This window comes from Pempheris klunzingeri, chromosome 5 (assembly GCF_042242105.1).
Source record: "Pempheris klunzingeri isolate RE-2024b chromosome 5, fPemKlu1.hap1, whole genome shotgun sequence".
NCBI lineage: Eukaryota > Metazoa > Chordata > Actinopteri > Acropomatiformes > Pempheridae > Pempheris > Pempheris klunzingeri.
The window spans coordinates 24,421,960-24,447,971 of NC_092016.1; the positions used below are offsets into that span (position 1 = coordinate 24,421,960).

General features: G+C 41.7%; 2 protein-coding genes across 2 annotated transcripts in view; both read left to right on the forward strand.

The window, feature by feature from the left end:
* Positions 1 to 5,281, forward strand: part of LOC139201067 (homeodomain-interacting protein kinase 3-like) — a 29,165-nt gene extending 23,884 nt beyond the window's left edge. Inside the window, exon 18 of the mRNA XM_070830285.1 lies at positions 709 to 5,281. Within this exon, the coding sequence (XP_070686386.1) occupies positions 709 to 1,248 (540 nt within the window). The 3' untranslated portion in view covers positions 1,249 to 5,281. The remainder of the gene's footprint in view (positions 1 to 708) is intronic.
* Positions 5,282 to 8,630: 3,349 nt separating this feature from the next.
* kiaa1549la (KIAA1549-like a) overlaps positions 8,631 to 26,012 on the forward strand; it is a 91,938-nt gene continuing 74,556 nt past the window's right edge. The window contains exon 1 of the mRNA XM_070831322.1: positions 8,631 to 8,874. Coding sequence (XP_070687423.1) covers positions 8,631 to 8,874 — 244 coding nt within the window. The remainder of the gene's footprint in view (positions 8,875 to 26,012) is intronic.

Sequence of the window (26,012 nt, forward strand, 5' to 3'; positions counted from 1 at the left end):
TGCAAGAACTGAATATTTATGAGTGCTACTGGGGAGGTGTGAGTTCTGTAGTGGAGCTCCAGGACTTACTTTGTCAGAGCTGCAGGCATGAAGTTAAATGACAGGAACATGAAATTGATGACCCATGTATTCAGCAGAAATTACCCCATTTTGATGAAAGTTTTACTTTTTGAAATACAGTAGACATGGAAATAATAGGGGCTCCGTGGCTTAGTTGCATAAGAACAGGTAATGAGCTCATACAAAAACCCTGGTGTGGGTAGTATTTCCTAAGCGCTGTATTAGAAGCACACAGATATGTAAACACAAATGCATTCTGACACTTTGTTACTCAGGCGTGGTGTATCTTTTGATGTGTGGTTTTTGATTTGATTTGCTAGCTGGTTGTACCAGCGCAGGGTTGAAATGATGTGATGTTACACAGTACTGTACAGTAGGTGTTGGTATGCATCTTTAAGCTGTTCTGATTCTCCATTTAAACAGAGACACAGTTGTATCAGTTGTATCAGTGGTAATTGCAGTCTTGCACTGTAGCAGCAGCCACTTTTTAAAAATTCTTTTTCTTTTTTGGGGATGCTGTTCCTGGTAGGTGGTTGTTCAGGCTCAGTAACACAAGCTTTAACATGTTACAGACCTTGTTTGTTTGCTCCGTATAAGAACCTGGATGTCTGATGGATTGTCATTGTGCTCGTCTGTTCTCTCTCTCAGGTGCAGCCATACGTTTCAAACCACAGCAGCAAAGAGTGGAACGGCAACTATGGGCCTCTGCGACCGCACGCCTACATCCCCCCCACTGTCCACACACACACCTTCACACACCTGTCGCACAGCAGCCCCACGCACACTTCGGCCGCCCCGCACACACACACCCTGCTGTCCTACCCTCCCAACGGCCCCCTCACCGCTGGTCACCACCCCCACCCCATCTTGCCCTCTCGCCCTCCTCCCCCTCTCCTCCAGCACAGCTACAGTCTCTCCCACCCCCAAGGAGGCGCTATAGTTCACCAGGTGACGCTGGGCATCAGCACCCACCCCCACCACCCTGGACACCCCACTCCACATCCCCACAGGCTCCTCCCCTCCCCGACCATCCACCCGCATCACCAGCCAGGCTATGGCCACCACCCACACCAGTTCAAGCCTCCCTTCCCCCCTCCTCACCCATACATGGCCTCCCCGGCCGCCTACACAGGCTTCCCTCTGAGCCCCACCAAGCTCAGCCACAACCCCCAGTTCTCTTATATCTGAGGAGCAGGACGGGGCCGCAGCAGTACCTTCTGGTGAGGAAGGGCAACGGGAAATGGACTGGGGCTGCGACCTGGGCGGGTAGAGCTAGCAGCAGAGCACAAAATGGACACCTGTGATGATGACGACGAGGAAGAGGAAAAGGTGGTTAACGAGAAGAGGATGGGTAACAATGTTTCATAGGGGACTGAGAGAAAAGCAAACAATGCTGTAGATAATGTTTTATGGGGACACAGCCTCTGTAATCTGGAGTTTGATGTCAGTATCGGCGATCGTGTTTGATTGTCAGAGCATCTTCAGCTCTAAAGGACCTCTTTCGAAATGATGTCAGCCAATGGAGGAGGCGATGATTGATTGGAGCTGCAGAGCTTTATGAGACAGCATCACAATAGTGAGAGAATTCACACAAGATGATGATATGGAAATTTTAATTAAGAATGTGTCCTTTGCACATTACCTCCTGTCATTTGTTGTTTGAGAAGTGTTGAGAGAATATGATCTAATTAGAGGCTGGAAATCATTTGTTGTTGTTGCTGTCAGGGCGCTCGGCCTCCGCTTCCCTTTATCTTTGTTGCCTTGTAGCATGTGCTAGCCGGTCAGATCTGTTTGTTAAGCCATCCCAGTCTGTATTAACCAGGATCGAACGCTCCTGTCTTTGTTTAAGGCAGACTTTACTGCTGCCGTCTCCCAGTGCCTTAAAACCAGAGTCTATGACGTTACTTCAGGAGCTTAGATTGTAAATTTAGATGGGCTTGCAGCACTTAACCTTCAGACTCTGAATTTGATGGGCTTATAGGACAGATATGAGGATAATGCTTGTGGTAATGTTTTAATATTGGCAAATGTTGGACTTCAGTTTGCTTTATAACTCAGAGTATGGATTTGCTTTAGCTAGAGGCTGCATATTTAGGGCTTTGACTGAATGAGCTTTTTATGTACATAAAGAGTGATTTGATATTTTGATAATCGATTTCTATTCACTATAGTACTTAATTCATAACAGTATTGTCACTGTTTACTGTAACTGCAATACAATCTAGATAGCCTCTGGGTTGCTGTGTTTCTATTATTTAGCATTTAGTCTAGACTTGCATTAATGCATTCTATGTTTTAGTTTTTGGGAGTGGCATAGACTAAAAAAAAAGATTGTTTTATGTTTTTATTTTGAAATGCTTCTCAGTGTTTGAAATAATCTTATCAACTTATCAACAGTATCATTGCTGGGCTATTGAGTGTTAGAGGTGCATCTGTAATTGTTTCAAATATTTGTGTGAGACAAACCTTTTGTCCATGTATTGAAGCCTGTTTCTCAGTTTTGATACATTCCTTCAGGGTGGATGCATAGCCTTGATCTTGTGTTTTTGATTTCCAGTGTGTAGTAGAGCTACGTCTTTACCTGTCGTATCAGCTGGTATTTTACTCCAATCAGCACCAAAGACTGTTCATTAATCATTTCTGAAGCATGGTCGATACTATTTCTCCTTTCACCTCCAGCATACTGTTGCAGTTATCAGCATTGGAATATATTGTGAGATCTCTATTTTAAAAAATGAGGTTGAGGTTTTATTTTTCTGAGCTATGTTTGGCAAATTGTATTTGGAATGTATAGATAATAAGCTGCTATGTACTGATTATCTGCCACTTCGTAGCTGTGAATTTAGAGGATTAATCTCATTCTAGCCTGCATTCTCTCTTTTGTATTGTAGTTCTAATGACTAGATACAATAGAAGTGGGGTTTTATTTTAAGTATATTGATTGCTATTCCTATATGCTAGTGCCTCTGTATATTGGCTTTGTTGTTCTGAAGTGATTGTAAACTGCTGTAATGAAAGTTATGAGTTTTTTTTTTTTATTCTGTTGCTTTTTGGTGTGTGTGTGTGTGTGTGTGTGTTTTTTTTTTGTTTTGTTTTTTGTGTGCATTTAGCATCAGTATTTCAAACATAGGCTGGGTTCACTCTTGGATTCTGTAACCGGTGTGTTGTTGGTGTACAATTATTTTTCTAGTTTTCTTCTGATGACATGGCTTTTATTTCCATTGTTGGACTGTATTTGCGACTCTTCGTACTGTACAACTAGTGCCTTTTTCAATCAAGTGGCTGACAGATGACGTCTTGCATTGCTATCAAAGCAGTCCGAAAATTAGTAGACTAGTTGCTTCTAAGGGGATCAGCTCCTGTTTTCACATCACAAAACCCCAAAGTTGTTAGACTAAGATGAGGTCTGAAAACAATCTTTATTTTTTTTCTTTTTCTTTTACAGAATCCTAAGAAAGTACAAGTCAGGGAATGTTTTATTGCGCTCACCAAGAACACCGTGCAGTACTCAAAAACATAGGGCCTGAATATACACAAATGCAAAGCTTTATTCTCACACGGTGAATGTATTTGTGGAGCTTGAGACATCTGTTTTTGGTTTGCAGATAAGTTATTTGTTGCATTTCGGATGGCAACGCAGCATTTTCTCTCATAACGTGATTGGGATGTTGTTGCCAGCCACGTATGCAGCTGTTACCATAGGTAGATATCATCATGTGTTTCAGTCAGGGTTTTTTTTTTTTCTTTTTTTTTTTCAAAATGCTTTATCCATCAGTCATACAGGTTTAAGTTTAGGTCCAACGCTGTCCCATCCTCAGCTATGGCAGCATATCACTGCCACACTGACAAAAAAGATTTACTCAGTTTCTTTTTATACATTTTCTTGTAAAAATGGAATCATTGGGTATCCAGTAACGTGTCATAAAGAGAAGGATCTTGTAAAAAAAAATACAAAGTTTCTCATTTGGAAGAAACTGAGCAAATCTTTTCGTGTCACGCTGGCAGCAGTGCACTGCCGTACTCATCTACTTGATGTATTACATTGTAGTGGTTTTTGCTGTGTTGCTTGTACTGGGCGTATTTTGTGTACTCGTCTAATATGCTACTGTGTTAACGATTCTTAGACAAACGAGAGGATGCACAGTTGGCAGCCTAGAGTTGTAACTGATGGGCGTGTGTCATTGCACGGTAGCCCGTAGTATTTCTCACCCTGTGGTGTGCAGGCTCTCTCGTCGGTGCCCGTGCGTCTGTTCTTTCCGTCAGCTCAGCACCTGTGATGAGATGAGCACAGGTCCCACCTCGGTGATGTCCCACGTCGTAATCCCCCACCACTTTGGGTTGATTGCTTAGGACAGATTATCCCGTCTCTCTGCAGCCTTATGCTGACAGTTGCATCATCAAAGTCACCAGTGGGTCACACAATCCCACATCCAAAGCTCAACAAACACATGGAGCCCAGCAGCCTTAAGTATCAAAGCAGGCCTGAGGACTGTTCAAATATCCTAAAACATGAGGAGAACATTGAGCTCTCTGTCCCTTTTGGATGTGGCGATACACAATGACTGGATGTGGTTGTTGATCAATATATCAGAGATTAGGCTGTAGTCTGCTTTCAGAAATGCAGGCTTTGGTCCCTTTAGGCAGGCCTGCTTTTACTGGGATCTCACATGACAAAACAAGCAACGCAACAAACATCCGTCTGAACATCTCATTTCGGTACTGGGCTGAAAAATAAATTGTGTGAAATTTGGCCCCTACGACATGTTTTAGGTAGATTTTGTACCACAACTATCTAATTATCGGGTTGATATTATTGTATTTAGACACAAATATGTAGACACGATTGCTAAATTGAAACTGTTACTGTTCTAAGTATGTGTAGGTCTGTGTGGCTTTATGATTTAATTTTTTTTTATTTTATTTTTCTTAAATGCTACACTAGTTTGACATGTAGCAACTGCACTGTGCAATATACAACAATATGAGGACTGGGAAAATGATTATTGTTTGGATGTAATAATGTGTGTCTTACCCGTTTGCGGTCATTTTCTTTTCCCCCCTCTAGTTCTCAGTGAGTTTCAATGTGACCAAGCCTTATGTACTTTGTCACAAAAAGCGGGTTCCTTCTTGGTGACTCTTATTGGTGAGTGTCAAATTATGAATTGATGGTGTACTATGTCAAGATTCACTTTGAATTAAAAAAAAAAGATCTTTTGCTTCAGTCACTCTTGTCTTTGTTCATATGCACACTTGTATATGTGCTGTTGTCATGTACTGGTACTGTTTAACAACAAGCTTTCACTGCTATTTAGCTGGAGTGGCCAGAAGGTTAACTCAAGTGTGTTTCTGTCAGTAGTCTGAACATTTGTCAGTAAGTTATTATAGTTAACTAAAACTATGTATGAAAAAACATTTAGTCATTGAAATAAAAACAAAAACTAGACAATAAAACCTTAAAACAATCAAATAAAAATCCACAGGATGTGTGTTAAGTGTTAGTCTGCGTCACTTTGGTGCAGCGTGTGAACACATGAATCATGAGGAGGCACTGATGGAGATTTTCACCTCATCTGGGAGGTTTACGTGACTGAGTCAGCTGCCTTCACACTGCCTTGTGTTTGTAATGTAATAACATGAAACCAATACTGCAACTTAAAAAAAAAAAAAAAGAAGAACTCAGCATTTGTAACTGATAAAAACTGAACTCAAATAAGCAAACCCCACTCTGGAAACTAGCTGAAACAAAATAAAAATACATTACTATTACTATTTGCTCGCTGCTCAGGCTACAAACAGCCTGAGAGGAACATCTGCAGATAAACATCTGGACCAACTTCAACATCTACTTAATGCGTGCTTTTATTCCCAGTGAACACTCCTGGAAACATGGTAGGATTTAACAGTAGCCAAAGACACAGTGGAGCACAGTGCTCTGTAGTAAACATGGAAGTAGAACAGTATCTTATCAGGAAGTACAAGTTATCCAGAAAGAAAAGGTTTCATGTTAAGTAGTGTTTGCACAATATAGAGGTCCACATAGCATGTTACTACTTATTATAGGACAAATAATGACCACTGTTATCATAAACATGTATATACACTTAACAATATAATAATAAATATGAGGGTTTTAAATGTCTCATAACGTCATGTTGACTGATATTACTTCTGTTCCAGGAAAGTGCACAAAGTACAGAAACCCCTAAAAGTATTTTTTAAAGAACTGTGACCAATATAAGCAGGACGCATTTGGAGAAAAACTCTCCAGTCCACTTTTTCTAAACGGTCATTAACGCGTCTTCGGTCGCAGTTCTTTGTTAATTATTAGCAGCCACAGACAGACAGACAGACAGACAGACACCATCTTTCCTCCATGATGGGCTCATATCCAACAGCAGTGCTCGGCCGTGGGGGCGATGCTGCCTCTGTTCCATCCGACAACACACACTTTGACTCGTGAAACAGAGGTGTAACTAACAGTGTGATTAAAATGCAGCGTCGCATCACTAACACCAGCGGTCACACCTGATCTAATCCGCCATGACAGCTGAAGAAGCTCCCTGAACTACTAGCCAGCTTAGAGTCCGAGCGCGAGCGACGAGTTTTGGCGCCAAAGCGTCTCCTCGTCTTTAGACACGTAAACTTTATTATTATGGCGACGTTGTACTGCAGGCAAAGAGCCTGGGCTCAACTGGGGTAAGACATTTGCTTTATCTTTTTAGTTTAATGTGTAATATTCCTCTTCTCCTGTGAATAATAAGCTTTTCAAGTAAGCGCCGCCATTTTGTGCGCTAACGTCGCACCCGCACCAGCCTGTCCGTCACGGTTCTCCCTGAAAGGCTCTCAAGTCCTGTTGTTTTTTTTTTTGTCAATGTCCATAAACCAAATGTTACATTTTCTGTTCAACTTAATCTAACTGTTTTTATAAATGTAAAATGTCTGCCAAAGTTGGGGGCAGCGCTTTAGTGCAAACAAGCCGCTGAGCTAAGTTGTGGTGAGTGAGTGTCCCCCAGTGCAGCTTTAATGCTTTCTGAGGACAGAACACGGTGTTTACACATTTAGGGGCCCGGAGGGTGTTCCAGCGGTAAAATAATGATTCCTCCATTATTTCTTTTACAGTAAATTGGGCACAAAGGGACCGGGCCTAATGATGAGTGTATTTCCCCGGCGTGGCTGTCATGTTAGCTCCGAGTGTCTCTGCCCTCGGCTCCCACCAGGGGCCGCCTGCCTCCTGCTTTACTCAGATCTGCCAAAACACATCTGACGGCACAGCAGCGCTGGCGTCACTGCTGCCTTTATTTTTGGTCCTTTAATGATGCAGCGGGCTCCGTGTTGGGGGGGGGGGGTCCATTAAAGGAGGAACAAAGACCATAAGTGAGTTGTCACGTCTCTCCTCTCCGTTTTTAGAGGTGGGGGCAATTAGTCCGGCCGTCATGACCAGCCTGTTCCTGTCATTTTCTCCATAATTACACCAAACACGCAGGCTCTTCCTACCTGGCCGAAGCTGCGCTAAGCTAGCTACAGTTAGCCATGGCGAGACCGGAAGTTGGCACTTTGCTCGTTCAAAATGAAGCCTATCAATTTATATTTTACAGGACAAGAACTATATTAACAGAGTCAAAGCACACAAAGAGTGATGCTCTAGCTGGGACTAAATGAGCGTGCAGATGAGTGTTTTGTGTTAAGAGTGTAATTTGTCTTAGTGCTTTAGTCTATTTGTACCATTTTTGCCTCAGGATGCAGCATCCTATTAAACAATAGTGCAGAGAATTTGCTATTGCATTTCACCAGCTAGTCTTGATTTTAGCCTTAGTTTGATAATTAGGATGAGCACATCCAGTGAGTTAAGAACTGTGTTGGGACAGCATTACGGGAGTAAGCAGGCCATGCATATTCCCCACAGTGATCATCCTTTCCGTTGGGCATTAGGGCCTGTATAAAACTTCCGAGTAGGGACTATAGGCTTTTATCAAACACTTCACCCAGCCTATATAAAACACCCTGATGAGTTTCCTTTCATTTTTTTCTGTAGTGTTCTCGGAGAAAAGAAAGACATGGTTATGTGCTGCCCGCATACTGAACTTCTGGCTTTTCTTACAGGTTAGTTTGATTCTGTTGCAAACATGTTTGAAGGGGATACTTCAGCAAGTTAGTGTTGCTCGTCAAAGTTGGGGTTGGAGTTTAAAATAGAGTGGTCAAAATGTAATAAGCACAGGCAGAAGGCCCAAACCATCCCGAATGCACTGCTAGAAGGCTATTGAAGGCTTTTATTTTGAAGGCGGCATGCTTAGTTTTCCGGTATCGCATGTGTGCATTGATGCAGCTGCCAGCAGAGATGGAGAGCGCTTTGCGGTCGCAGTAGGGGCACCACAGACTTCACACACACAGACGGACAGTGAGACGCGCAAGGCAAAAATACAAATCTTTGTTTTCTCATCATTCCTCGCAGCCTCCAGCAGGCTCATGGAGAGCGGAGCCCTGCTTGTCCGCACCGGGGGCAGGTTGATCGGATGCCTTTCACCACAGCAGCGCCGTTAGATGCTTTCCACTCAGGATTAATTGGTTGACCAATGGCTCCCAAACATGCGCTCCTCTCCAGCAGCGGCAGCTGTGGCCCCGGGGTTGGAGGGGTAAATAATAAAGGAGAGCCCTGCTCTTCCTCTCCGGTATGGATCCCGAACGCGAGGATGGTGGCCGCCTGCTTGCCGAGGAACGGGAAGAGGACGCGGGCGCTGGATGGGATGCTGGCCCGGTGGTTTGTGACCATCGGCGCGGTGCTGATGCTGATGATGCAGAGCTGCTTGGCCGCTGACGGTAAGACACTGATACTGTGCCTCCTTCCAACCTGTAAGAGCGGTCCTCTACTCCTCAGGATCACACAAACACACCACAGACAGCACACGACCTGCAGCTTGATATTCTGACTCATCACATCATGTCATGAATGCGATTCTTCAGCACCCAGGTTAAGAGAAGGTCGGTGTGTGGTAGTCTTGATCAGACACTGTTAGAAGCAGGGGAGAACAACTAAAGCCCACAGCTGGCGCGTGGGTACGGCAGTCATGTTGATGCGTCTGAAGCAGTTTTGGTGATCTGTCAGGGCTTCGTTGTTATTTTCATAGCCTTTATATTTTCATCAAATTCATGTATTGGTCTGACTGCAATTTAAATAACGTCAGTAATGTATTTAAACAGCCGGTGTAGCCGCACACGGACCCTAACCGATGTCACGTCCCCAAACGCGCAGCTGGAGCGCGCGATGACCGCAGCGCTGCGCCGCGTCCCCACAAAGCTCTCCGAGCGGCCGATGCTTTGTGTTGAGGAGGGAACTTTTTATTCATTCATGGAGTATTGAGCCCCGAGGTCGTCAACCTTGAACAACATCCATAGGGGACGTTTCATAGTCGGCACAGATAAATAATTGATGCTCTTCATGTCTTCACAGCCATTCCAGGAAAACACAAAAATAGCAGACATACATACATATTTCAGTCCTATTGCTTTGACTACAGGACCAGACATTGTACTCCAGTAAAAACACCGTTTTGGTCATCAGTTTAATATAATCTGGACAACAAAAAGCAATTTGAGCCCTCTTTTAATTTTGTATGATTCTGAGTATTTGAAGTCTTTAGGAGGTTTTATTATATTTCATGTTTTTTAAAGTGCAGGAGGAGAGCTCAGTGCTCGACTGAGCTCTCTGGTAGCAGAAACCTCAACCCCAGCCACCCTTCAGGCGTCACTCTTTGGTATTTGCATTTCAGTTTGGTTTGGCTAAACCTTGGAGGAGGCCCTTTTGGCATAACCGAGTTTGTGTCGACTGAATGTTTCACAGGTTCTCAAAAGCAAATGAATCTCGATGATTTAAGTGTAAATACATCTGACATAAATATACACTCACAGTGCTAAAACGGCCTTTAGAAAAAAAATAAAACTGATACCAGACGTAAAGTCATCCTATCGTCAGTAGAAGTCCAATCACTCACACCAGGTTAAGAGGTAAACAGACATGAAACTGGCTATTACAAGAGCAGTTCACCCAGATTACAAAAACTTTTTTTTCCATTTAAAGCCTATTGGTAATTAGCCACGTAGATGGTTTAAAGCTTATACATATTTATTTATTTTGTAGACATATTGGCCTCTCAGACATTTGCTGCCATCTCACAGTGAATAAGAATGGAATTTCAACTTTGGCATTGGCAGCGCTGAAGATGACCTTTGAAAAACCTAAATGTCAAATGTCTTGTCTCTTTCCAGGAATAATCACTCAGTTTTACTAATTTCACAGACAAGTTTGGAAGGTTTTCAGTATGAGACACGGGGCTGCTTGAGTTTTTTAAAAGTCCAATTAGCTTAAATTCTTAATTATAATGATCCAATAAAACTACAAAGCACAACAAAAAAAATGGAGTCGGTCTGTACGTACCGAAAATACATAAAGCTAAGCGAGCCTCCACCCATCTACACCCAGTTTCCTTTTAGGTCCTCTAACAGACACTGGGTCAACATCGCCTTTCATATAGAGGGAATTTGCTTCATGTCATGTTTGCTAATAATTATATTTTGTCTGACCTGAAAGTAACAAGTGGCTCTTAGATCTCCATAAAATCATTCTCCTTACTAATAGGTGTCGCTTCAGGTGTATTAAGTGGGACATATTTGAAGAGCTCATAGTAGCACTGATTAACTGAAGGAGGTTTTTCTTTATCCATTGGAATAATTTGTTTTTATTGGACAACAAAAACACCTTCTCAGACAAATATGATTTGATGCCACGCAGCAATCTAGCCTGCCTAAACACACCATGTACAATCACCCAGGTGTCCCACAATAATTAGTAAAATAACAAGCATCCCTCTCATTTTCCTAAAACTGAAGAATTTGAGGATAAAACCAGATTTCTTTTTTTCTGTCTTACACTAACATCACAGGTGTGATTTAAATTGTTGAATAATTTACCGGCTGCTCTGCTGGATTGCTCCAATTTATATTTTGATAATTATTTAGGTAATTGAAACTGACAGTTAGTAAGTCATGAGAAGACTCTTGATACCACTAATCTCTCTCGTTAACCCTCAACCTGGAAAATAGTATAAGCACCGACTCTTTTCACTGACACATACCACTGCTACTCAGGGTGTCACTTGAGGGTGATAAAGAGACTGCGCTACTTTGATAAGCACACATGTATTAGATCCATACCCTGTTGTTGAGCACAGATTTGAGAGTGAAAGCAGCGATACAGAATCTGGAGAAAATTAAGTATTTGGAAAAAGACTGTTTTTCTGCCCAGCCTCCCCAGTTACATCTGAGTAAATCGCCCACTCACTCAACATACCGTCTTTTATATCATGCTGCTGTGCCACTTAAGAGTGAGCTTTTTCCACCGCATGGCTCGGGGAGATGTGAGTTTCTCTCTCTTACCTGGTTATTCAAGCATTCAGCTGTTTCAGGTCTTTATAGAGGGAAAACCTTCCCATTGTATTTTTGTACTCTTCATCTCCATTTATAACAAAAAATATGTTTTGCCTAGCTGGTGTGTGTGATTTATGTATATATGTGTGTGTGTGTAGGTGTTTACTTTAAGAAGTCTACAGATATCCTCATCCTTAGTCAATAGCACAGATCTATTGGCCGTTGTTACCATGGGAACAGATCGGCAGCTAGTACTTTTCTCACTGTGTCTCTGTGTTTGTCAGTCAGGGATTGAAATAACATCTGAGTAAGTGTCAGGTCTGCTGCCTAATAATCAGCGTCCGATGACACACCAGCGGAGAGAAAACGCTCTCTGAAGCACCAGGAGATTTGTGGGCTTTGAACTCAAACCCTTCCAGCTGCTAAATATTCGGCCCTCCAGCCATCTGAGTCACTCACCACATAGTGCTGCTGTTTACTTAGAAATGAACATCATTTGTCTTTGTGTGTTCGTCCTAATGTAAGCAACATATTCCACGAACAGTTCAAGGTAAACCAGTGGCAGTGTCATGCTCTCTTGCTGCAATTAGCTGCTGTCGGTAATTAATTTTTATCAAAATTAACAAGAGCAAGAGGAAAGTTGCTGAATTCCAATGAAAAATTCAATTAATTTGGGGATATGTTGCTTTGCAGATAGTTTGGGTTTTATTTGACATCAGAGACGTGTGAGATTTCTGCCATGGATTAACAGAACATGGCTGTGTGCAGCACTCCATGAAAAAGCAGACCCCTTCTTATTAAATCGGAAAGTCAACACAATGAAGCCCCATCTGTCAACGCACTTTGTCGGCCAGTCATATACTGTACGTGCCAGTGCACATTGTTGCACACACAGTTGTCCTTTTTCCCCTTGTGATCATAGAGATGGAAACTAAATGATTGACAAACCTTTCAGAGTTGTAAAATCCTCCAGTGTTGGGGCATCTGATAAGCCTTCAAGCTTCTGTTTGGTTGGATCTTCTTTGACTACTGACTACTACAGAATGTATTCTGGTTTGATACCCAGCCCGTATTTGGAAAGACGATGCTGGCTGGGCACAAGACAACATGTTTGTTTTATTGGCCTTTAAATGAAGGAATCAGAGAAACCTCTGGAGTCTAATAGCCTGGGTGGGACAGTGAGGTATTGAATGGCTGGTCACAGTGTCATTGATAAATCCTCTGCTGATTATCATTTATCTGCTGTCATCAATTAAAGTTATGGATTGTGCTGATGAGGTACACTACAGCCTGGCTCCTCGCTGTCTCCTGTGGTTTCTGAGAGTGGAGGAGCTGGCTGAGGATCAGAGGACTGAGAGTCTGCACTTGCACAATCTGATTAAAAGTTAGTGTCTGTACCCAGAAGAAAAGTTTCTTGTGATGCATCTCGTCAGACGAAAAGCAATGTTAGCAATGTCACTGTTAGCTGTTGTGTTACTCTATCCGCGAGAAAGAAAGAAATCAGTTGGGTTCAGACACGTACTGGGGTTGAATTTAAATGTGATTGCAGGGTCGATACATTTTTAGCTCAAAGCAAATTTCTCACTGAGTTGGCGTTTAAGCATGCCACTGCTCCATAGCCATGCAGTCACACACAGTGAACTTGATGAGGACATGCAGAGGTTTTACACTGATGGAGCCGATTTGAAATCACAAGTGTGCAACAGTGACACGTACCAAATCTGGTGTTGCACTGAATTATCAAAAGGATAAAATCTTTGACTGTTTATCATTGCAGAGATTTATTGAATGTGAAAGGACAATGACTTTACTGTGTATTCCTCATCAAATGTCATTTTCTGTAGATTTTACTCATAATTTTGGGATGAATTCCAAAAGGTTTATGGTGCACTTGAGCACCAAGCTCGTGTTTAATGCATGGAGACTGTCAGATGTGATACCTCTGGGAACTTTGATGATGGTTGACAGATGAAAACGCTTGCTGTGACACAACCTGCTTTATTTGATGTCAGCTACTTGGCTTCATAAGGACTCGCGCTTACACACCATCGCTCAGTTCATCAGTTAGAAACGCTGACAAATCGAATGAATGACAGAACGCTCCACTGTGTCCTCTTCACCGCTGAAGTAAATAACATTTCAAAGAATCATTCTAAAAGGTTCCCGAAGCCGCAGTTCACTTCTGCTCAATTTATTTTGTGTCAAAGCATGTCTCTTAAATGTATCAAGAATGGTATGTCACCAATTCTTAATCGCAGCGCTGCAGCAAGTCGGATTAAAGCTAAGTGATGTTTTCCAGTCCCTTTTATAATGACAACACTCATGATCCATAAGTAATAATGTAAGCAGGAACTAACATAGTTAAAAAATATTCCTTCACCCTGTTATTTTCTAATTCAAGACATTTTACGTAGAAAGTCAGACAATATTTAGATGGACTAATGCATTGGTTTTGGTCTTTTCATCAGATTTAGCGGCAGTAAGAAAATGTAGAATGATAACAGCCTCATCTTTAAAGGTGAGTGACAAGCGAGTCGACAGAACGGGAGAAAATTGATGTGAAGCTAAAAGTTTCAAAACTCTGAGTGTCAGTATTTTGCCTCTTTTGGCCACAGCACCTATGGAGGCTTTACAGTTGCTGATTACCTCAGCCTCATGCTAGATGTTGGCAGACATTTCATCAAGATGAGTGACGAGCTGGAGCAGAAATCTGACTAGAGCAGGAGGAGCACAGCACTCAGTCACTGCCTCAAGGATAAAAGTTTCATGTTGCAGCTTTAATTTCTGCCAGCTGCTCATGCTCAGACCTCAGCTGTCCTCCTTTGTGTCGTCATACTGCTCTATTTCTCCCTTTAGTGTGAAGAGCTCAGGTGATCAGAAGCGTAGCAGTACATCTAAAAGGAGGATTGTGGCTGGAATCGATCCAAGGCCAAAGATCCTGCATGTGGTCCCAGAGGCGGGGGGGGGGGGGGGGCGAGCACTGCATCATCCCTGCACATGTTCTCGGCATTAAAGCAGCAGTGGCTCGTTTTGCATCGCTCTGCTCGGCTTCACTCCGCTCTGTGCTTCTCTGTGCCGCTCTGATTATGCACTGCTTGAGCCCTTCACACCGACAAGGAAAAAGAAAAAGAAATTGGATGGAAGCTTAGGCTATTACATACCACTCAGATTTGAATTTAAACCAGAACCAGAAAGAATATTGTGACAGTGGAAGACAGTGGAGACTTAATTAAATAAACCTCTTCACTGGTAGCATAATGTGCTGCACGAAATGGATGTTTCATGATAAAATCCTCAGCCAAACACCTCCATTTTCTCAAAGTGTTGTCAGTCCTCTTTGCAATATTTGTTGTTTGTGATGCATCTTTACCTCAGAGACTCTTCTTCACTGCAGGTAGACCGTGTAACGATGCCTGCTGTCATGTTACTAGTCTCTCCTGGCACTGCCATCACCCCTCTCCCTGTTGCCAGGCAGAAACACAGAAGCGGCTTTATTATGCAAGGAAGACGAGCTGTAATGATACGATCGACACAACTTTGGTTTGGTTACGGCTCTTGCTCATTGTTTTGTGATTGTGATCGAGCTACCCAGGTTAAACATTTCTGACAAGAGAGTCCTTATCTGAGATGTTATGCATCTGAGCCTTTTTCCTCTGGCATGAAACACGTACACACATTCAACGCAGCGCTCGGTCTCATCAGTGTAACAGACAGCTCCTTTCTGCTGCACTCTGGAGTTAATAATCTATTTCTGGAATGTGTGTAAGTGAGTGTAGATTTGAGTGAGGAATAGGGAGAGAGACTTGAAGTCAGAGGGGGAGAGAGAGGTTTCATGTGCAGATCATACTGTAAATATTTCCCCAGCTTGTACACTAAATGCATTATGCATAGCAGGGCCCTGTTACAAATCATACGAGTAGGCAGAAGCTCTTTTGGATAAATTGATTTTATAATCCCAATTAGCCACACTTTGTATTTCTCTAATCTGTGGGGGCTGTGAGAGGTTGCATGTTTCCTCGCCGGTGTGTTTTAGGAAGGTTAATTATTTTCCGACAGTCTCATGTGAGAAGCACTTTGATGTACAAAAGCGTCTTAACATGAGAACACTTCTCATGTTTAAAGCTCATTCATGTGTGCACGCGGTACACAACATGGAGTCATGCAATGTGGTTTGTAGAGTGTGTATGCCTTAATATGTCCATAGGGAATTCAGTTACACATGCAGAAGTGTGCAGTATTTAGCTTCTAAACTGGAAAGTAAACTAAAGACATACGTGTGTGTGCATGCAGTATGCTTCCTGCTTCCCACCAGATGTCTAATGCAAGAAAGGTGCCGCATTTAATTACTCTTTATGCTTATGAACCTCTGCATCGCGTGCAGTATGGAAAAAGAGGAAAACTGATATTTCTGAGTGTGTGTGTGTGTGTGGGTGTATAAATGATATCTAGTATTACTGGGAGTTTTGGCTTTATTTGGTTGCCGATGCACTAAAGAGATCTCACGGTAATTTTACATTGTTCATCCTTCAGTTTAAAACTGAATGTTAAGCTTTTACTCCATAAATAATTAACAGGAGAAATTAAAGCTGTCAGATGGAACAGGTGACCTGTAGTCTAATTCCAGAGACTAAATTACATTTTATCACCTCCATTCTGTGTATACTGTATACTGTGTGTGTGCATTCACTCATTAACTAATCTCTCTCCAATAAACACTGAATAATTCATTCCCAAAACTCCCCAAACTTCTGTGACTTATTAATATGTTTTCGAGCATATTGGAGCCGACTCGTCTTGTGCTTTTAGGTCAGTAGTGGTGAACGTCTTTCGGGTACGGACTCCTTCAGTGTTTAGTATGCGCCTTACTGTAGACACACTGTTTGCTGCCACCAAGTCTTGCTGCAGGTCTTTTGCAGTCACTCGCAGGTTTTTGGCCTCCTGCCTCCTCAGAAATCTGGTGGCAGCCGTTGATAGCTTCCTCTTCCTGCCACGTCCAGGTAGTGCAGCCAGTGTTCCTTTAGCTTTGAACTTGTGAACCACGCTTCCAACAGCTTCTCTACGATCATACAGTGACTTTGCTATATTTTTGTATCCTTTTGCTCGTTTGTGCAAGGCAGTGATCGCCCTTCTTAACTTTTTGGACAATTCTCTTGACTTACCCATATTTCTAACATGCAACCAAGCATCACTGAACAAACCCCTATAGCCAGTCTGGGTATCTGATGTTTTCTATCTCAAGCACACCTGATGCAACTAATGAGGCCCTTGATTAGTTTCATCAGGTGTGCTTGAGACAACATCTGCTTTGCAAATGGGTTGAATAACTTTAGGAACAACTGTATATTACATCATGTCTTGAACTGATATGTTCACGATATGTTAAATAAGTGGTACCTTTTTTTTTTTTTACTAACCTGATAAATGCGCACAAAATCCTTTCAAAATGTACCTCGTGTGTTCTGTCACTGTGCTTTATTCTTCCATCTTTTCAGTTCTGTTTGATTGTCAGCAGCGCCTCAAAAACCAAGAAATGTAATGGAGAGAAGGAACAATGGAGTAAATTCAGTTGATGATCCAAATGTGAAATGTCATTTTTCATAACTGAAATGGAACTCATTTAAATTTGGACTATTAAAATCTCTTCAAGGTCAAATCAATTTTGTAACAGAGAGTTGAGATATTTGTTTAGTGCATCAGTTCAGCCTAGTTGCATGATTGAATTGATACAAAAAGGTTTTGGCGTGACCCTATCATGAAATGATTTGAATTAGAAGTTAAAACCCCGCCGTGCACACAACAAATGATAGGTCACCTCCCTGGTGGAGAGCGCACGCTGTTCCTAGTAATAACAACTTTAGAGATGAAGTGTCAACCCTGGAATTGGAAATTTCCTTCTGGAGGAGTCGGGGTGGACGTGCGGAACCTGAACGACAGAGCTGAAAGACAGCTGGAATCACACAAGCACGGAGCAAGTTTAATTTCCTGATTGGTTAAATGTGAAGTGAAAAGACAGGAAATGTCAAGTGTGGAAAAGACTGACAGCGTGAGAAAAAAGAGAAAAAGGGTGTGAACAAAGCTGACTTTCTGGTTCAGCTTAGTGTGTGAAGAAAATCGAACAAAACCATGACTGTCTTCATAAGCACGGTTGTCATTATCAGCTCTGTAATTGCTGTATCTATTCAAAGAAATGAAAACCAAAGATTTCAGTTACATACAAAAGGTAGAAGGTGAAAAAAGGCTCTATTGTTCTTTACCCTTCAGTCTGGGTTTTGCTTTTTATACAGTGTGTCCTCAACTGAAGCCTTTTGCCCGAAAGAGTTGAGCGAGGCTCCTCCTAGTGATTTTTCCAAACTCACGCTCCAGCCTCAGGACTCTTTAATGTGAAGATGTATTTTTCCTCTCTCACTGAAATAAAATGAAATAAAAATGAGGTGCATTACGTTTGTCTGAACTCCCTGCTGTTCTTGTAAGCCCTTTATCCAATCAAACCGAGTGTGCCTTCAAAAGCCTCTGTGGTTTTTCTTTTTTTTTTTGTGCTGGGACTCACTCTGCCATCCTGTCTTCAAGGTGTGTTTGTATCATTCACTCAAGCCTAGTCTCAAGTCGTTCCACTATTCAATTCAAAATCAGCTGCTTTAGAAAATCTTCCAAGACACAGAAAATGCAATCCAGCTTGTGATGTCTGTGAGAAAAATCAATTTGTTCAGATGAAACTCGTAGGGAAGAGGCTTTTTTTTCTACATAGATGTTGAAGAGTTCCTTGTACCCACAGGGAGGATGTTCGGGCCTCCAAACAGGCCAACAGACAGGCGGTGGGGATTTATTTATTATTATTCTGTAGCATCTGAGAAAGAATGAAGGGGGAGAGAGGGAAAGAAAGCAACAGACAGAATGAAAATTTAATCAGGCCTTGCTTCTTAAGGGTTGAGAGAGAGAGAGAGGGGGAGAGAGAGAGAGAGGGAGAGAGAGAGGGATTTATAGCTGCTTGGCCTCCTCTCCTTCAACTCACCATGTATCACTGCAGCTGTTCACCTCCCTCCTCCATCACTCACTCACTGCTCTCACACTGTGTGTGTGTGTGTGTGTGTGTGTGTGTGTGTGTGTGTGTGTGTCAGTAGTAGGTTTCATTTAATATAGCTGTTGCCTAAGTAGTGGAATAATGTCTTCACAGAGAGACGACTTGGGTCTTATTTTTGTGGTTTTGGCATAGTTCTCCTTTGGTAATAAGAACTCTGCACTCAACAAGTTAATTGCTGTTAACTGCCAAGTTAATTAAACATCACTTAAAATAATTCATGTGGGTCAAGGAGCATGAGTTGTCAAACCATCATACAGGTTTTATACAATCACCAAGGTTAGCCAAACTACCAAAGAGGACACGGGGGCAAACTGAAAGCCTGACCTCTTGCGGCACTGTGAATTATGTATGTTTTCTCACAGAGGCAAAGCCAGAGGTAGCATGACATTTTGGTGCACGACTAAACCTCTCGAGGTCGTGGTAGATGGTTGGTACAAGTGGCTGATTTTGATAAAGGAGGCCGCTGCTTGTTTGGGAGGTGGGAGATCACAAAAAGGTCATGAGTCTTTTTTTTGTGGCTGTTTTGGATGAATGGATCATTTTCACAGCAGACCTTTTGACTTGTCGTGTGCATATGTAATGACATTTTCATCTTCAGTTTTACCTCCACACAAAGTGGTTTAGGTCATTTAGATAAACTGTTGGCTTTACACAAACCTATCGCCACAACATGGTTTACTTTAAGACTCAACCAATCTTTAACAAGAAAGCCCCAATCACACGAACACAGTTGGACACACAGTCACAGCTGGAAGCTCCCCAGTACAACCACAGTCTGATCTGCTCATCACTAAGCAGCTCCATTGGAGGGCCTTGCTCAAGAGCACCGCTATGCTCATAGCTAACTCTTTGGGAAAGATTGCAGTTATGATTTAAAAACAGAAACAAATGATACATAATTAATTGTTGAATTGGAGCGAGGGGTGGGAATTGATAAGATTTTATTTAGACCAATGTCATAGTTGATTCTGCTGAGTGGTATGATTACTATTCCATTCCCTTATTCCTACATTCCTGATGATTTCTCTGTGTGAAAAAGTTGTCCAACACAGGTTTTTAGTGTCAAGGCATCTGTTTTTTTTTTTTTATCTCTGGAGTCTGAACACAGTCTGTCTGTCATCTAAAATGGATGAAATGAGAGAGTATCTGTACAGCATTTGTTTTACTTCAGGTTTTCTTGGTCAAAAAATCTGCTAAAAATGCCGGCATAGCACTAATGTTATAATAACATGTTTACCTTCAGTAATGGACGGTTGAGAAATCAAATCAAATGATGGCATCCCTGGAATTTAAGCTCGTGTTGTGTAGAAAGCTGTTGCAGCACATTGCTGGTTTCCTGCTCAGCTTCCTACTTTGGGGCTACCACCTTTACTTCTCCAGCAGCTACCAGCAAAATAACACACAGGAACTTCATGTTGCTCTTGGGAAGCTGTAGCTGTTATTCTTAACAAATTGTACATTTACTGCTTACGTTGTCTTCTGCTCTGCTCACATTCACCATCACTTTCTCTACCGCTCTGACTCGCTTCCCTCGCTCCACCACCCACTCGCCATGCACACTTTATACACTGCACTATCCCCGTCATATATCACCTTCATGAAATGATAATTTTACCCTCGCTCACTACTTAACAGACACCATACTTCATGTTCTGTCTTTTTTTGACATGGTAAACCATATTCCATCACCACCAAATAATCGATAGAAGCTCATAAGACCTTCTGTGTGTGTGAGAATATGACAGCTGCAGTATGATGATATTAGCCTAAAATTACTTTACTTTTTTCTCTAGATGAGCTCATGTTTATTGCAGGATGTCTCTTCTGTTTCCATGGGAGTGTTTGAAATATTCTCTTTGCTCATCAGTGATGGGAATATGAAGATGCATATAAACAGCTTATCCTGAATTTGACCTCAGCCAGGATTTTGACTGTTTCCCTGCACAGTCAGTGCATGTAAATAGCAGCTAAATCGAAACGCCTTCAAAACAGGGGTAATTCAGACCACAGAATATCTGGACGGCAGATTAACAGTAACATTCCCAAATTATTTTGTGCTTCAGTGACGGCCACATCATTATAATAATACTACATTTCAGGCCATTTCATTTGCAATTACAATCAAAGTCCAACAATCAGCAGCAATTAGGTGAATCCATTTCCACATGGCAGCTTATTTTCCTCATTATAGCTGTGTGGTGGACCAAAGTTGCATTGCTGTGTAAACTGAACAACTGCTTTCGATGAGGAAGGTAATTATTCCCCCTGGGTAAATCAAAGTCAACCTGCATGGTTCTGACCCCCTCCACACACTTGGTCTATTTACCAGCCCGGAGAAAGAATCCTCATAGAATATTCATAACTGTGCACGATCATACACGCTGTTCAAGGCCCAGTTTAAGCGTGAAGAGGCTTTAAGATGCCAATGCGCTTGTCAATCCAGATTAGATTTTGGGTTATGAAAAGCAAATGTTGAAAAAAAACCATTGTACCCGTTGGTTCAGATGGCTGTTTGAAATTCATTTTGAAGATCAGAAGACGTTAGCTGCAGAGGCATTGAGGTTTAGTACTGGGAGAGATGAGAGATGAGAACAGTGGAGAACAGTGTCTTTGGTTGATGTTTCTTTACTTCAGGATTGAAGTAAAATGCTGTTGCTGAGTTGTACAGTTAAATCGCTGTTTTTGGAGAAGTCTGTGATGCGTTTGTAACGTGCACAAACTGCTCTGTGTGTGTCTATATGTGACTTTATAGTTCAAATGGTTACATAACGAGTAAAGACTAATTAGTGAAGACTTAATACTCTTAACTGTAGTTTAAAGAACTGCAGATGTTATTTTCATATTCATCACGCCAACATCATTACTGGGTAGAAGCAGTGACACTGACACAGTATGAGTCAGGTTATGGATAACGATGACTACGCTTAATCAGATTAATGTCTACAGCCAGTAATGAAATGGCACTCTGTCTGCACTGACACCATATGTGTCTTATAAAACACACACACACACACAGTAGTGTGCCACCACAGGGGACACAGTAAGGGCAAACGCACATCAGGCACTCAGGAACTCGGGGCCAATCAAATTCACTCAGTTCACTGATTGGTTTGTGCAGAGTCACGTGGTGCATTCTGCAGCAGTTTTGGCATGTGTTTTACTGGAAAATCAATACTGCTTCACACACAGCCACAAATACTGTGTACACACACACACACACACACACACACACACATAGACACATTCAATGTTTAAAAATCATCAGTCAAAGTGCCAGAAATAACCCACTATGATTATTGCTTTCACACCAGTGTGTGTCTGAGCGAGCAAGCGTGTGTCTAAGTGTGTATGAGTGTTCATTTGTGTGACGACATGAGTGTGTAATGTGTTCTGTTTTGAGGATGTACTTGGGTTTATAGGAATTTATAAGGGAATTAGTGCTCTTTTTTTCCCTTCCTGTGTGCTTAATGTGTGCAGTGTTTGTGTGTGTGCCATGTATTGTGCCTTGTGGGGACATACATCTGTTTCTATAGGGGGCTTCCCTACAATTTGGGGACAAATTACAAGTCCTCATACCATAAATCAATGCATTTTAGGGTGAAGACTTGGTTTAAGGTCAGGGTTAGGTTAAGACTAGAATTAGGTTTAGTGTCACACAGTGGTCATGGTTAGTTTCAGGGTAAACCTTTACAAAATGAATATAATGAATATAAGCCAATGTTATTTTCACTGAAGTGGTGGAAACACGACTGTGTGTGTGTGTGTGTTGTGACGTGTTTGTGTGCCACACTACAGAGAGGCCTGTCCTCCTTTCTAACATTCCTCAGAGGAAACGGTTGTCTTCAATAATTTGACACTTTTCACATGTTTTTAGAAAACCAGCAGTTTCCGGCTGACAAACACATGACAGCTGTGTAAAAACATGACCTGATGTGACTGGATTTTAAAGTGAATTGAAACACACCATAAAAAATGTCTTGTATGGCTCACATAGAAGGAACAGAATAACAGAAGGAATTTTGTCAAGGTTGCATTGATTGTTCCGTGTTGTACATGTCAATTGGCTGTCACACAGAAAAACACATAAAGAATTACAATTCGGACAAAATTGTGCAATCTGAGTAAAACGATCTTGATGTCACCTACCAGACTACTAACACAAACTCCTTTTGATTTTGAGCCGGTAGAATCAGTTTATACTTCTGAATACGATCTGCAGTCATCTGGCTGCATGTGTCCTATATAATACTGATTTGATTAAATAGTAGTTTTATTGTTTATTTCATACTTCAGTGTTCATGGGTGGAAAATAGAAAAAGTTTATTTACATAAGTATTGTACTAAAGTAAAGTTTTGAGGTACTTGAGAATTTCCATTTTATGCTGCTTAATACAAAACATACGAGCTCATGCTGTATGTTATGATGCAGCTACAGCATTAAAATGGCCGTGGTGTCAGTAATGATAATGCAATATTACATCACTAAAAGCAACTGTTCTGCTGCATCTATTAACAATGGATCAGATGACGATGTGTGATGTGAAAGGGGGTCTCGTAGTGACAAATCCACAGAGACTCATCGCCCGACTCTGTGATCCACCTCAGCTCTATTGTCTTTCAGTTCATTGTTTTTACTTTACGGGCTGCAACTTTGCTGCTTTTTATTCAAACTTTCACTATCTTCCCGCTCTAGTCAACAATCCTGGTTCATCGTCTGTTTGAAATCACCTGCATGTCGGCCAATAATCCATCTTTACAGGCAAAAGTTTTTTATGCGACTCTGTTCTGTTTGTTTTTATGAGACAACATTAAAGCACCATCCTTTGGTGAGGTGAAACTGAGGCTTTCAACTATTTTATTACTGTGTGTGTGTCTGATATTGCTGTCTAGATTCAATAAAACTAGATTGAATTTCCCCCTAGTGGCAGATCCCTGCTCCGAAAACAGACTCTACTTAATATAACAGACTCTGGCTCTCCATTTTACCTTTACCAGAGTTGAAAATTGAAATCTAAAAATAAAACAAACTGCACTGTGTGCCATTGTGTGGATGCACAGCACCACTAAAAGCCACTAAGAGGTATTTTAGGGTGTCCAATGACCCGTGTGAGGTATTGGAAATCATTGCCCACCATTTTCCTGTGCTCAGAGTACGTCAGAATTGCCAGTTGCAGTTTGGAGATGTACAGTTTGTACATATTGACTAATATATTTCAAGAGTTTGACTTGAGAGCCGCCCTGTGATTGACTGGCGACCCGGCAATATAGATAATGGATCAATGGATAGAATTGTGGGGTTTGAAGCCTCGTTGGTCAACTTTGCAGCATCCCCGCTTCAAGTGCAATAACCTTTTTGACCATTCCAGTCCATAGAAATCCTGTAAGACGATGCCAGTTACATCGAACATGTTCACCTTCACCAACATAGCTGCTCTTTGATGCTTTTGGCTACATTCACTTCATGAGGATATTATCATTTTCTGACTTGACTGATAAGTTGCATGTGCACTGCTGTAAAGCTGACTTCTTATGGGATGTGTAGGGACTATAAAGGAGTACAGTTATGTCTGGAGAGCTCACTCCTGCCTTTGGTTCAGTAGACAGATTGGACTTGTCAACTTGTGTGGGTGGGGAAGATTTCCCACCAGTGACCATACCCAGCAAACAGAGCACCACTGTGGCCTGTCTGACAGGCAGGGATGGTTCCCTACTCGGAATATCTTTCTAGTGGCCTCTTGCTCTCTAATTGCTGAATTACACGTCCAGCAGATATAACCTTAACATTCATTTAATGAATTCATTTTACTTCCCACCTGGTGAGGGTTTAGTTCTGTTTTGCTATCATACTTCTTTGGTGCAAAATGCTTCACTTTAGATGTTCACTAGCTAGTTGTTTTGTTGATTTTTAGAGATTTTAAAGCATTAAGAGCGATCAAAAATGTTGTCACTGGATCCATTGTTAATATGAAAATGTGGATTTCAGCAGCTATAATATTGTCAAACCACCTGCAGAAATTTTACAACACTGTACAACTTTGGTTATTTTCAAATAAATGACATCATAAAAGAGTAAACTTGAAACAGCTTTCAACCACTTCCCTCAAAACTTGGACTGTTTTCCTTAGGGAGCAAAAAGTTATGACAAATCTACAAACTCCTCTCCCTCAAGAAAAGCACTATATCAAATACAAATGTGCATCAGCAAACAATACTCAGACAATCGGTACTGCAGCCTATACATTTATAGTTACACATTCGGTCGGAGACAAGTGACCAGTGCTGGAGAAAGGTCTAGGTCTCTGATGAAACTTTGGAATCATTCTTTCTTACAGTCTAAATTGAACTTTTTGGATATTTTGTGCATTTGTACATTTGGACACAAGTTATGAATCCCCCAAGGTTTGCTCAAACTTTGAGCTACATTTCGCTACATTTATATTTTACTCCTCTGCCTCTCTTTTCAACCATTTGCTCGCTCAGTTCAAACAGTCTTACAGTTGCAATGTTGAGCCTCGGGGACTGGTCCTGGTGCTGGAAAATACTGTTTCAGAGGATGCACAGACGTGAGCAGCACTGACCCATGATGCACTGGGCTCCTCTTTCCTCCTTAGTTAGCTATACCAAGCTTCAAAAACTGCTCCATTTTCTCCATCCTCACCCTTTCATGTCAAAACTGCTTTGCTTATTTCTAAGTCTGTTCATTAAAGATCTTCCCTCTGCTCTACAGGAAGTTAAATTTCTCACCCTTTCTCCCATAACTCCTGCCTTCTGCTTTAATTATGCTCTGTTTACACTTGGTTGTTACTTTTGCTTAAATCCATTTTTTCTCAAATTGTTGCCTGCTGGGGTTGCTAAAAACTTTGTCGGCAGTGCCAGGTTGCTTGCACTAAATTGGCTTCACATTGTGCACAGTTTTTCTGCAAGATTGTTGGCCAAATCCAAATGTGTGCCTCCTATCTGTGCTAGTATTCTTTATATGGGCTTCCTGAATGTTCTAAAATAGTTTTTTAAAATTCTGTTCTGTTGTAGATTAATTAATCCTCAAACAGATCACCTCCTCCCTCACACATGTGTTCTCTTCTGTTCTGTGTTGACCTGTGGTGGTCGAGTCTCCTTCAAAACCTGGTAAACCTTCATTGTTTTAGTTATATGTGTTGCTGAGACAAAGTAAAAGCAAGGACAAGGACAAACCCTTTGAAACCATCAGAGAAACAAACAGCAACATTCATCCATTTACCTTTACACTATGCACACATCCGTACACACGCACTCAAACATTCAGCCATATAAACACCTGCACCGCAGTCAGTCATCATCCGTCATCATAAAGTTACTGTCACGCAAGCAAGGCACCAGCAGCAGCAGGTACACTGTGGGAAATGAAGCAAGAGATGGGATCTGAGCCGGCGTCTGTGCGTGTGTGTGCATTTCTTAAATTTGGACGTATGTCCTGCTC